Genomic DNA, 11,368 nt, shown 5'->3' with positions numbered 1-11,368 from the left:
TATAAATAAAGAAATAAAGAGCATGATCTTGATCTAAAAACTAATATACCTAAATGCATGGCAAATGCCTCCTTTTATAAGCTAAAATTCAAAACTATTGATTTGATGACTAATTGTTGAGTGGGTGGCCACATCTTGACTTGGAGACAATCCTTATCTTCTTGTCTGAACAAAACGTCATTTCTAACATCATAATTTGAATAGATAGTCTTCATGAAAGTTCTGGTAAATTGTCTCAGCTTTCCAACAAAATAAGAATTGTCGCATTTGGACTTCTAGAACTCGAGATATAGGCTGAACATGGAATAGTGTCTGGGCTGCAAGACAGATTCTGACTTCTCCGTTGTTGCTACCATTTGAACTCGAAAATGGCACTTTTAAATCTTGGACTCTTCATGAAAGTTTTAGGCCTATGTCTTAGCTTTCGATAATATAAACCAGACCTAAATTCAAGTTCTACAGCTCCAGTTATGATCCAATAACCGAATGGTGTTCCAGTTTGGACTGAACCAATATCTCTTTTCTAAGCTTAGCCCTCTCTTTGCCTTCTCAATTTCAGTAGTTAAACTCATCAATCAATCCTTTGATTTATATGATAGGCCTGTATTTAAGATGAACATTTACCATAAATTAAAGATATCTTATATTATTAGACATGTTATTATAAAACATGCTCTAGTTAAGGAGATATTGATACTTCAAATGCAAAATGATGATATAAAACCTTGATAAAAATGCACTTTTAAGTACTAATCACATATGTGCGTTGATGATTACTATTGAATTCTGTGTTTGCAGCGAATTAGTTTTTTCTATTGAATCCTGTGTCAGCAGCAAATCAGTTTTCGCTATCGAATTATGTGCCACCAGCAAACCAGCTTTAGCTGTCGATATTCTGCGACAGACCTCTATAACAAAATTGACTTAAATGCTTGTAACAATTTCATTGTATGGTTGTGTAATATGTGGAACACTTGATTGTGAATATGGGTATTCTTGAAATATGTACGGTGACAAGTTATGTGATTACCAATTGCAAATGTGTTGATTTATGATCATTGATGTGTTTAAGTGGTGCGGCCAGGATTGGACCTTCGACTAGGCAAGGACACCCCACAGGAAGAACAGGTAGGTGGTTTCCACCATTTTCTTGTTTAATATAAATGTTCTAAAATAACTTGTTTGAGGATGATATATTATTAAGTTGTTGATGAATATTAAACTAATTATGCAATGTTAATTGAGTTGTTGATGAATGGTAAACCAATTATGAAATGTTGATTGAGTTGTTGATGAAATTGAGTTGTTGACGAATGTTAAACCGACTATGAAATGTTGATTGAGTTATTGACGAATGTTAAACCGATTATGAAATGTTGATTTAGTTGTTGATTAGCTTCGGTTAATGGAATCCAAGATGGACGATTGGGTTGTGTTTGATTATTAGCTTCGGCTAATGACATCCAAGATGGATGACTGGGTTGTGTTCGATGATTAGCTTCGCTTGATGATTTGCTTCGGCTAATGGCATCTAAGATGGATGACATGGGTTTTGATTGATGATTAGCTTTGGCTAATAGCATCCTAAGGGGATGGCCAAGATGAATTAATGATTAACTTCAGCTAATGGCATCCTAGATGGATGGCCAGGTTGCGTTGATGATTAGTCTCGGCAAATGGCATCCTAAAGGGATGGTTAGGTTGAATATGACGATTAGTTTTGGCTAATGGCATCCTAGATGAATGGTCGAGTTGATTATGATGATTGGCTTCGGTTAATGGTATCCGTGAGAGATGACGGGTTTGATTTTGTGATTAGTTTTGGTTAATAGCATCTAAGACGGATGACTGAGTTTAGATGTTGCGATTAGCTACGGCTAAAAGCATCACAAGTGGATAACCGGGTTAAAGTGAAGTAATTAACCCCAACCAATGATTAAACTCCGGCCCCACAACTCCTATGGAGAGGTTGAGGCTTATGAGTGAGAACAATACATTTAACGAAATAATAAGGATTGTACAATGCATATGAGAAGTAAATGAAAGAATGTACTCATTTTCAGTTGATAACGAAAAGTAACAATAACGTTCTTCTAATTGTTTATTATCATGTTAGATTATTTATAATTCTTGTATCCATGTTGTTTTTGTAACAGGGACATCACATAATCAAAATGCGTAGGAAAGCTCGTTCCACGGGTTCACATATTTTAAAAGGTGTTGTGTAATAGTATGTTTAAGTTGTTATGTATTTGATAAAGAACGAACGAACCAGTTGAATATTTTTCATTTGGCACTTTTGTAAAAGACTTGTATCAAAAATTGCAATGGAATACGGATGTGAAAGTACGATCTTGTAAACATGGAATGGTGAATGTATGTCTGTTATATCACATGAGTATTACACTACACTAAGAGATGAATTCTATTACAATAAACCCTAAATACCATTGTGAGAATGAGTATTGATACTTTTTAAGGAATGTTGATTTAGATTGCTTTATGTGGGTTGTGGGTTGTGTCTTGGTAACGAATGGAAAGTATTTATAAATTTATAAAATGATATTGTGAAAAACATTGAGAACCTAACGACTTACAAAAAAAAATTCCACCAATTTTTTTTTGCTATGAAGAAGTCGGGTTGTTACAAGAGCTTAGTAGTTTGTATCTACGGTTTCTTAAAAAAAAGTGTTATTTTAGTTTGTTTCTTTCTTAGAATATATTAGTAGCATAAAGAGTGGAAAAAAAAAGGAATAATAAGTCCATTAGGGTTAGTTAGAGGGAACTATATTATGTTTTTTTTACCTACAAATTTGGGCAGCAAGTTGAAGAATAAACATAACTTTTTATTTATTTATGGCAAAACAACCTTTCTTAGAAGGACCAAAGATCATACACTAACTTATCAAAAATTAATTGGCTTCGTAACGTCATTCTCATATTTAGGGTTTTTAAATACAGGGTTATCTCTGGGTCCAAGTCTTTTTCCAACACTTTTAGTTTTTAGGAGCAGTGTTATCTCTAGGTCAGGGTTTTATCAAACCTGATTTTTGGCTTTTCGAGTTGTTATCTACTCCGTTGGGGGTTGCTAAACCACATGATCAAGAGGTCTACATAAGATTATTACTGGAATCAATTCTTTAACCATTTAACTTCCAAAATTCACTATGAAAAAGGGATGAAGGAAGAGTTTCAAATAAGTTTTTAAAATAAATTTACACTCTTCCTCATCTTTTTTTTAGTGTTTCTTATTTTTTTATGCTTTGATTTTTTTTTTTCAAATCTAGAATTTAGATTCATCTTGTTGAGAGGTATTTAAATTACATATTCTTTTATTTAAATTACACATTCTTTTATTTAAATATCTTGTTTAGAAGTGCATATAAACTAAGATGGTGGTGGTGGAATCTTGAAAAGCTTATCGCAATCATCATTTGCACCAAGACATAAACAATAAAATCTTAAAGACAAGATTCATTCTTGACAACAATAAAGCCTTATCAATTTTAAAGTGTTTCAATAAGTAAATACCTTTCTCTTATTATTTGTAATTTTTCAATCTCTTATACTTCTTTGAATATATATTTCGTATGCATATATATTAATCCAATGAAGGACATGATCAAAAGAATACTTATCTATCACCCAATAAAAGATGGCATCAGTTCTCTGATTGCCTCATGTGATCACAGGGGTCAATTCTGTTGATCAAGATGACTCCCCAGTTGATCAACATTATCTCTTTAGAGCCTCTTTATGGACATAGAAATGATGCTGGCATGGTATTGTTGTTATATATATATATCCTCAGGACTTGTATGTAGTTTCTTCAACTTTATAACGCAGCATATCAAATTGAGTTCTGACATTACATAGGCTCTGAACCAAACATTATTGGTTCTTAATTATTTACATAGATGTTTCAGTTGCATTTAATTATCGTACACTATACCAAGAATGTTGCCATGTGTAGAGACCATCTCCATCCGGTGGTGAATGCTAACCAATTCCGAGATGCTTAACTCAAGCCCTTCCCCGTCCACTGTACTCAACATTGAGGATTAACAAAAGCCGATAAGAGTGATGGAGCCTTCATGACAACCTTGCACGATTGATATTCACAGATCTCTCCTGGAGAACTTCAGCTGCTCAACCCGTGGTGGTGTAGCAAAAATCTGCTTCGAGAATGTGATTAATTCAAAAACATGGAATGCATGTGGACCCCAAACCAGTATCATACCCAAAAATAATGCTGAGGGTCTTTCTCACTAGCAGTATTCTGAAATCCTTTTCTGCATCTGGCATGTGTGAATTTTAAGATCTTACTGCTGTAAAAACAAGAGACTAATTCTCCCTAATTAAAGTCAATTGACAAAAATAAGAATCCAGTTGACATAAAGAGGCTTACTTGTCAGTTCAAAGTGTCCCCTTCCAACTTCTAGCCTTTTCAATCACCAATAATAAATAAAACCCTTTCCTTAAGTTTATTAATAATCTGCATGAAGTGAAACAGGCAAGGCAGTATATAAATATCAGGCAATGTACACCAAAGCTGAACTATCATAATCAAAGTCTAGATTGTTCACCGAGGTAGAGGTCTTGGCCCAGCTTTGAGTAGAGGCAGCAGCATTTTTAAGGTGCAAAAAATTGGAGGAATCAAAATTCAAAGAATAGGTCGAATTTTCTGTTGCTTCAGCTATCGAGAGATGATATGTTTGGTCCTTTGCTCTCTTGATGAGATTACACAAGCCAATCTGCAGAAGTAATAAATGAGGTTCTCAGTTTCTTTTTTTAAAAAAGAAAGAAAGAAAGAGGTAAAATGGCTTTCTTTCGTAAACTTATCTATCCTTCTAATTTCCACTTGGATGTTGTCTCCATGAATCAACTCATACTATATTCATAAACTAATGCATTCTGTGGTAGACCATAGAAGGACTTTAAAATGTACTCACTGTGGATCCAGCAAGATTGTAGTTGATTGGTGTAAATGAATCGTTATCCATGTATGGTGAGCAGAAGCTGATGGCCAGTAAGGACTTTGACGTATCCTCTGAATCAAATCTAGAAATGGAGCTATCAGTCACAAACACCCACTGTTTCTTTTGCTGAGCAGCTGTATAAATATCTCCCACGTGCAACACAAGTGCAGCAATGTCAAATTCACTGCACAATCAAAAAACAATCAGAACAAAATTTCTGCGAGGAAGAAATAAAGCAGAGGCAGGACTAGAAAGAAATCAAATTGCGCAATTTACCGACAAAGAGGAACTTCACCCAAATTTGACAATAATACTGGTGCTCGAGGGCTGAAAAATGGCCTACAGAGGACAACCTTTTAGTTAGATTCAATTGTTAGGATAACAGATAAAGCAAATAGAGGCTTACTGAAACTGTTGCATTGCCAGGGAAGATAAAGGTTGCCATTTGGTTGTAGATCCTCTTGCTTGCAAGTAAAGTGTATTTGAATCAGAACTCACGGGTAATAGTCCTGCTACAGCATAAGCCTGCCCCTCGACAAGATCACTTTTCTGTTATAATTAGTAAGTTTAATCAATACTTGCAAAGAATCTCAAGAAAACTTTTTGCAATAAATTCAATATTAGGGAGGCATAGAATACAGAACATTGCTGAAACAAAGGATGCAGCATACATAATCTTTAGTTATGTAAGCATACAAAGGTGGATCCATTCAAATGCAAACAGTACAGTATACAGAGACTAAAGGCATGAGAAATGGAAGCAGAACTGAGCAATTAGATTAACCTGCTTCTCTGTCGGGTTCCAAATTGTTATTAAGCCTTCTTTAAGGGCGCGGGCGCCCTTTTCTTGATAATTAGTTAACCCAACTACCCTGACCCTAATAAATGGGGTCACTTCTCTCTCCCCTAAGCCAGCATCTTGTAAAGCTTTCCCAATTGCTTTCTCCATGTCCAGTTGCCTTGTCGCCTAAAGTCAGACTTCCTGTGATTAATATCTCTTTCTACATATAGACCAATGTTTCAAGTACATCAGCTGAACCTACCTCTAGTTTTGATTGATAAGAGGCAAATGATGCTAGTTGCTGTGGACTCATCTCTGCCATTAGGACTTCTGGTTCAGCTGACGTCTCAAGAATCTTAAATATTTTTGCTCCTTCTTCACTATCAATATCAGTATATATGTTAGAACTTTTCATCCCTCTTTGAAACTCAGAAACAATACCCTCTATAATAACTGAACGCCTGCAGCATAAAAATAAAGAGCATCAATTATGATATTGTATTTAGCTAGAAATCTAAACAAATTTTGGCCACTTTATTAGATTGGAAAATCCTTACAAATATGAAGTGATCATGCTGATATGGAGTGGCAATGTTTTTTCTTTAGGAAAGGGAAAAAAAGCTAAATTAAAATATACTAGGCTGATCTATCAAAAAAACAAAATGGCTATGTCAGTAGAATGGAAGTCACCTCTGGTTATTCAATTGCACCAGTTTAGCCTCCATTCTCTCTGATCTCACAATAGTTCTGCTGCCATTACTTAATCTAGAGTGAGAAATGGAGAAAATTTACTATACTGAAAGAGCCAAATGCACTTCAATTAAGCAGCAAAAATGATTAATTCACATTACTTATCCTTGTATAGAACAGGGTAAACCCGTGTGACTCCAACTAACACCCGAGGGACAGGACCGCCATTACTCTTGATGCACCTAAAAGCCAAAGGAGCACCAATTCCCTTACCTATGGAAAAATATTCAAATAGTTATGCATAAGAAGGCAAAGAGAAACATTTACAAATATGCCACATCAATGTAAATCTCAAGCAAAAAACTATGCGTAATCCAAAAGATGCTTACAAAATCCCATTCGATCAGCCCAGTGAGCTCTATAAGTCCCATTTATATGCAATGACAAACTAACAGTCTTCAATGCCTAAAATTTAAACCAAAATGTGAGAAAGTTTGGTATTACAAGGACGTAAAAGATTCAACAATGCAACTCCATTAAGAAATCTAAAGCCTGCAAGAACCTCGAAGGATGACACAGGACCAGCCCAACCACATAATCCTGCTCCCCATATCTTCACAAGAGGAAAAATAAATAGGGAGTGAGCAAAGCCAATCTAAAAGGGCTCCAATCATTGAAAAGAATGTGAAAAACATGGAAACGAATATCGTACTCGAAGTTTCTGTCCCACAAACAGTTTCCCAGCATCCAGATGCATTGAAAGTGATATATCCAGAAGCGCATCCACTGAATACCTGTGAAACAAAGATATTTTTACCCTTCAAAGGACCTCAAATGTTGAGTGCATGATAATAAATTTGGCAGTTCCCTACCACCCATCGGTCAGTTCCAGTTTTGCAGCATTACTATGTTCAGCCCCGTCTAATGCCACTGAAGGAACCTCTATCTTTGGTTCACAACCGAAGTAGATGGAAGAAATGCATAGAACCATCATTGAAGAAGGTGGTGCGTCCCCTTCCAGAATTCTCTTAATTGCAGATCGATGGCCATGATTTACTTCTCTCTCGTATCTATGGAAATGAATAATATGTGGTTGTCACGAATCTCTTCTAAATTCAAGAGAAATGTATAGCTTGAAAGAATTAAAATACCTGTACTTCAATTCCTCAAGCACATTGGAGACTGACAAAAATTTTGCAGCAGATTTTTCTGGGCAGCATCTCTCATAACATGCAAGTTTCCAAACTATCCACTTGTAATGATTTATAACCCACCTTTATTGATAAATACGAAGCTGAATCAGTTAATAAAATGCAAAGCGACAGGTCGAAAAAAAATATTTTTTGTATATAAGAGCACTGATTAAAAAGTTCATGGAATGACCATAAACTGTAAATAGAATTGAAGTTGACAGCAACAAGAAATCAATCTTAACAAAACTTGACAACCTTTTGAAAATTCACATCATTATGTCAATTACAATGGCAACTGGTGCTACTAACTTTTTATATTTTTACTCTTGCAACATCCATGTCCAAAGTTTGAAAAAACAAAATCTTTTACAAACTTCAAATGGATTATCAAACTGACTATTGTAACTCCGGGAAAAAAAAACTCTCCCAATGAAATATGAAAAGAGACAGTGGAAAATTACTCTTTAGAAGCATATTGTGACAAAGCTCCAGACTGAAGCAACATGTCATAGAATGCTTCAGCTCCAATGCTATCTCGGCCAGATTCATCGCAAAACATGTACTTATCTGCATTATTTGACTTGATCTGTCTTACTTGATCTGTAAAGTACTCCGACTACAAAGAACAATCTTTAGTGATAATAACTAACACAACCTCGACAAAACATAAATAACTATGTTGAAAATGTATATACCAGGCGCTTATCTGATAAATGCCCTCCAAAGTATTCCTTGATATACATTCTAGGAACCTGGAAAGGATATCTAGTGGAAACTTTTCTTCTACAGCCGGAACTTTCATATGATACAGTAGATAAACCTGTTTGAACATATACCTTGAATGGGAAACATAAATTTTGATAGCAGATGCAAAAAGAAGTTAATTAAAAGCGTCGTGAATTACCACTGGGAACAGATGAGACATTCCTGTTCAAAGGGGTGGTGAATTTGGAACTGCGGGGCTTTTTAAATGGAGAAATAGAAATTCCCCTTCCAAGTTTCCTCTTCTCTCCATTAGCTTGTCCGTTATTTGAGTAAGCTGTGCCAATTGTATTTGAAATATCAGGCAACGGCGCACACAATGACTTGTGAAGTGGTATCATCCTGGAGCTAGTCCTTTGAAGTGAATTCATCCTTGAGCCAGTAATATTATCCAGAGAATTAGCAACCATTGTAGCAGATGTACAGAGCCCATTCCTTACAGGCTTCTGTACATAAGTCGTGTTGTTATTAACTTTGCAGATGCTGTCATTGTGAACAGCATCAAATTTCTTTATCAAGTTACTCCCCGAAATAACATTTTTTGGATTTATAGATGACTGGACATGGTTTGCAGATGATTTAAGAGGTGAAATGAAAGTTTTTGAGATATGTTTACTTGAGGCTCTAGGATGGGTAAAAGCAGAGTAAAAACCATTTTCCTTGTTTGATGAAGCATCACCAAATCCACTACCTTCAAAAATTGAGAGGCCCTGATCAACTGCATCTCCCTCATTTAAGAAAGTTCCTAGGTCTGGGTCACCAAGAAGACTCCTTGCACGTTTCAATGCCTCACTGGAAACAGATAGGGATCTTCCACCGGCAGTATGGAATTTAATTGGAGGTGGTTTTTGTATTTCAGGTTCCAACAAGTTTGTATTGACCTCCTTCGTCAATTCACTTTCTAAAATAACAGTCTTAGAAACTAAAGAAGACCTAGGAGCTGGCAAATCATCACCAATAACCCCATTATTTTTCATACTGACTTTCGTCCCTGAATGCATTACATCCTGCCACCCAAATTGCTCATTGACAGTGGAAGATTTCCTTGGACATTTAAATCCTTGAAAATTAGAACTATAATTTTCTTCCTCCATTCCCAACAACCTCTTCGCTCTAACCAAACCGGCAGAAGATATATCAACTGATTTCCCAGATCCAGTATGGAAAAGAGAATTAGAGAAACAACATTCATTATTTCTACCATGCACTTCACCTGCCAAAATAAAACAAAGATAAAACAAAAGGCCTTCCATAAGAGTAGCATTTACAAGTCAATACAACAACATGGATAACCTGAGACCAAAAATCGTCAAATTTTAGGTCTACAGTGAGGTATTTAGGGCTCACAATTGCATATTTAATAATTAAAAAAAAAAACACCTCAAAGGAAAAAATCAGAGGGAAAAACAGCTACCTGGATTGCCAGAATATCCATCATCATCACCAAGAACAGACAACGCTTTTGCAATCGAAGATTGTTTCAGTACAACCGATTTCCCTGATCCTGTATGGAAAATTGGTGCATTACCATTATCTTCATTCCCTTTCTTGCGAAGCTTCGAAAAACTAAGTTCATTCTCTCCCCCACAAGCTTCACCTGCCAAACAAACAAAACTAAAGAAATCTATTTCCACAACAGCACAATATACAACCAACTTAACATTAATAAATTTGAAATTAAAGACATCCTGCCAGAAATCTGAAATTACAATTACCAATCAAGCAACATAATTAACACGAAACTAAAAAATTCCGCCAATTTTAGGTACTTAAGATGAGTCTTGAGGTTTATAACGAAATTTAAAAGGCTAAAAATTAATCAAGCGCTGACATATTTAATAAACTAAAAGAATACGTAAATGGAAAAAAATCGTTGAGAAATTTAAATTCCCAAATTTTAGATATGCAACATAGTTGTTGGGATTTATAAATAATTATGGAGAAAGAGGCACCTGCATCATCATCGTCTCTGAGGACAGATAACGCTTTCGCAATCGAAGACTGTTTTAACGCAACCGATTTCCCTGATCCTGTGCGGAAAATCGGTGCATTTCCGTTCTCTAGAAGTTTCGGACATCCTTCACCCACACAGAAACACGGTCCACACATAAATACATGTAATATAACTGATACAGGTATATATAACCATATCGAAATACCTTGGAGTAAGAGATCGGCCATCGAAGGGAGGTGAGTTTTGGAGCTGGAAGGGGGGATTAGGGCTCCGCTTTGTTTAGGTTCGGGTTTCGTGTGGATGATTTGGCCGGTGACTTCCCATTGGAAATTGTTTCCGGAGTCGGAGAATATTTTCCACGACGACATTTTCAGTGTGAGATTAGGGATTTTGTTTTTCTGTTGAGAGAGCTGACGGTAAGATTTTAGTGCGCGCGGGCGTGTGTTGTGATTTAAGAAGGCGGGAAAAAATGTAAGTGAATTTGGATTTGATGACACACTTGGGCTAGGGTCTTTTAGATTGAGGAGGGCTTGGGTTTAGGTTATTTATCTTGGTTGAAATTTCAAGAAATTCTATAATATTTAAATTATTTATGCTTATCGCATAGAAAAGGTATAGATTTTCAAAAAGAATAGGTGAGAGGAAATTAAAAAATAATAATTTTTAATAAGATTAAAGATAATATAACTGTTTTTTTTTCTATCACCCATCTATGCTATAAATATTAATAGTTACAACTTAAACATCATTTTTTTTTTTTAGTTTGGAAATGTTTTGAAAAGCATATAATATCATATTGTTTTAATATTCACCACATTAGCTACATATTCAAATTCTTTTTTCTAAATTTTCTCCACTAAGAATGTTGAGTTTGTTTTAAAAATTGTAGACTAAGTTTTAAACTTTTAGAGATATAAAAATAAATACAAGGTGAATAAAAAAAAGGTGATAGTGTTTCAAAATTCAAGATACTTAGAAAGGTGGTAGCTTGATGTAAGAAGCCTAATAC

General features: G+C 35.3%; 1 protein-coding gene across 3 annotated transcripts; it reads right to left on the bottom strand.

Moving 5' to 3' along the window:
• Positions 1–3,814: 3,814 nt before the first annotated feature.
• Positions 3,815–10,841, bottom strand: LOC133681917 (protein BREAST CANCER SUSCEPTIBILITY 2 homolog B-like). Of its 3 annotated transcripts, none has more exons than XM_062105114.1 (21): positions 10,565–10,841; positions 10,358–10,483; positions 9,820–10,002; positions 8,548–9,618; positions 8,339–8,463; positions 8,105–8,259; positions 7,602–7,724; positions 7,323–7,520; positions 7,163–7,244; positions 7,013–7,063; positions 6,840–6,915; positions 6,612–6,723; positions 6,451–6,525; positions 6,023–6,221; positions 5,764–5,946; positions 5,386–5,528; positions 5,256–5,318; positions 4,953–5,163; positions 4,587–4,754; positions 4,409–4,495; positions 3,815–4,344 (listed from the first exon to the last, which is right to left on the bottom strand). In XM_062105114.1, exons 1-20 carry the CDS (start codon positions 10,725–10,727, stop codon positions 4,448–4,450), a joined length of 3,555 nt encoding a protein of 1,184 aa, XP_061961098.1. In that variant the 5' UTR covers positions 10,728–10,841; the 3' UTR covers positions 3,815–4,344; positions 4,409–4,447. The 3 variants fall into 3 exon arrangements, with proteins under 3 accessions (XP_061961098.1, XP_061961099.1, XP_061961097.1); XM_062105115.1 differs by having other exon boundaries at positions 3,815–4,328; XM_062105113.1 differs by having other exon boundaries at positions 3,815–4,298; positions 10,565–10,840.
• Positions 10,842–11,368: the final 527 nt, after the last annotated feature.

The sequence above is a fragment of the Populus nigra genome, chromosome 2 (assembly GCF_951802175.1).
Source record: "Populus nigra chromosome 2, ddPopNigr1.1, whole genome shotgun sequence".
NCBI classification, from domain to species: Eukaryota; Viridiplantae; Streptophyta; class Magnoliopsida; order Malpighiales; family Salicaceae; genus Populus; species Populus nigra.
Note: the sequence above shows the minus strand (reverse complement) of the source record. Positions and strands in the feature narration are given on the sequence as shown.

Bases quoted from the DNA above. Each gene is read 5' to 3' on its own strand.
- LOC133681917 (XM_062105114.1), bottom strand. From the start codon at position 10,727: ATGTCGTCGTGGAAAATATTCTCCGACTCCGGAAACAATTTCCAATGG. The intron at 7,245-7,322 runs GTAGGGAACTGC...TTTGTTTCACAG, and splicing joins CTGGAACTGACCGATGGGTG to GTATTCAGTGGATGCGCTTC. The intron at 7,064-7,162 runs GTACGATATTCG...CCTCTTGTGAAG, and splicing joins TTGTGGGACAGAAACTTCGA to ATATGGGGAGCAGGATTATG.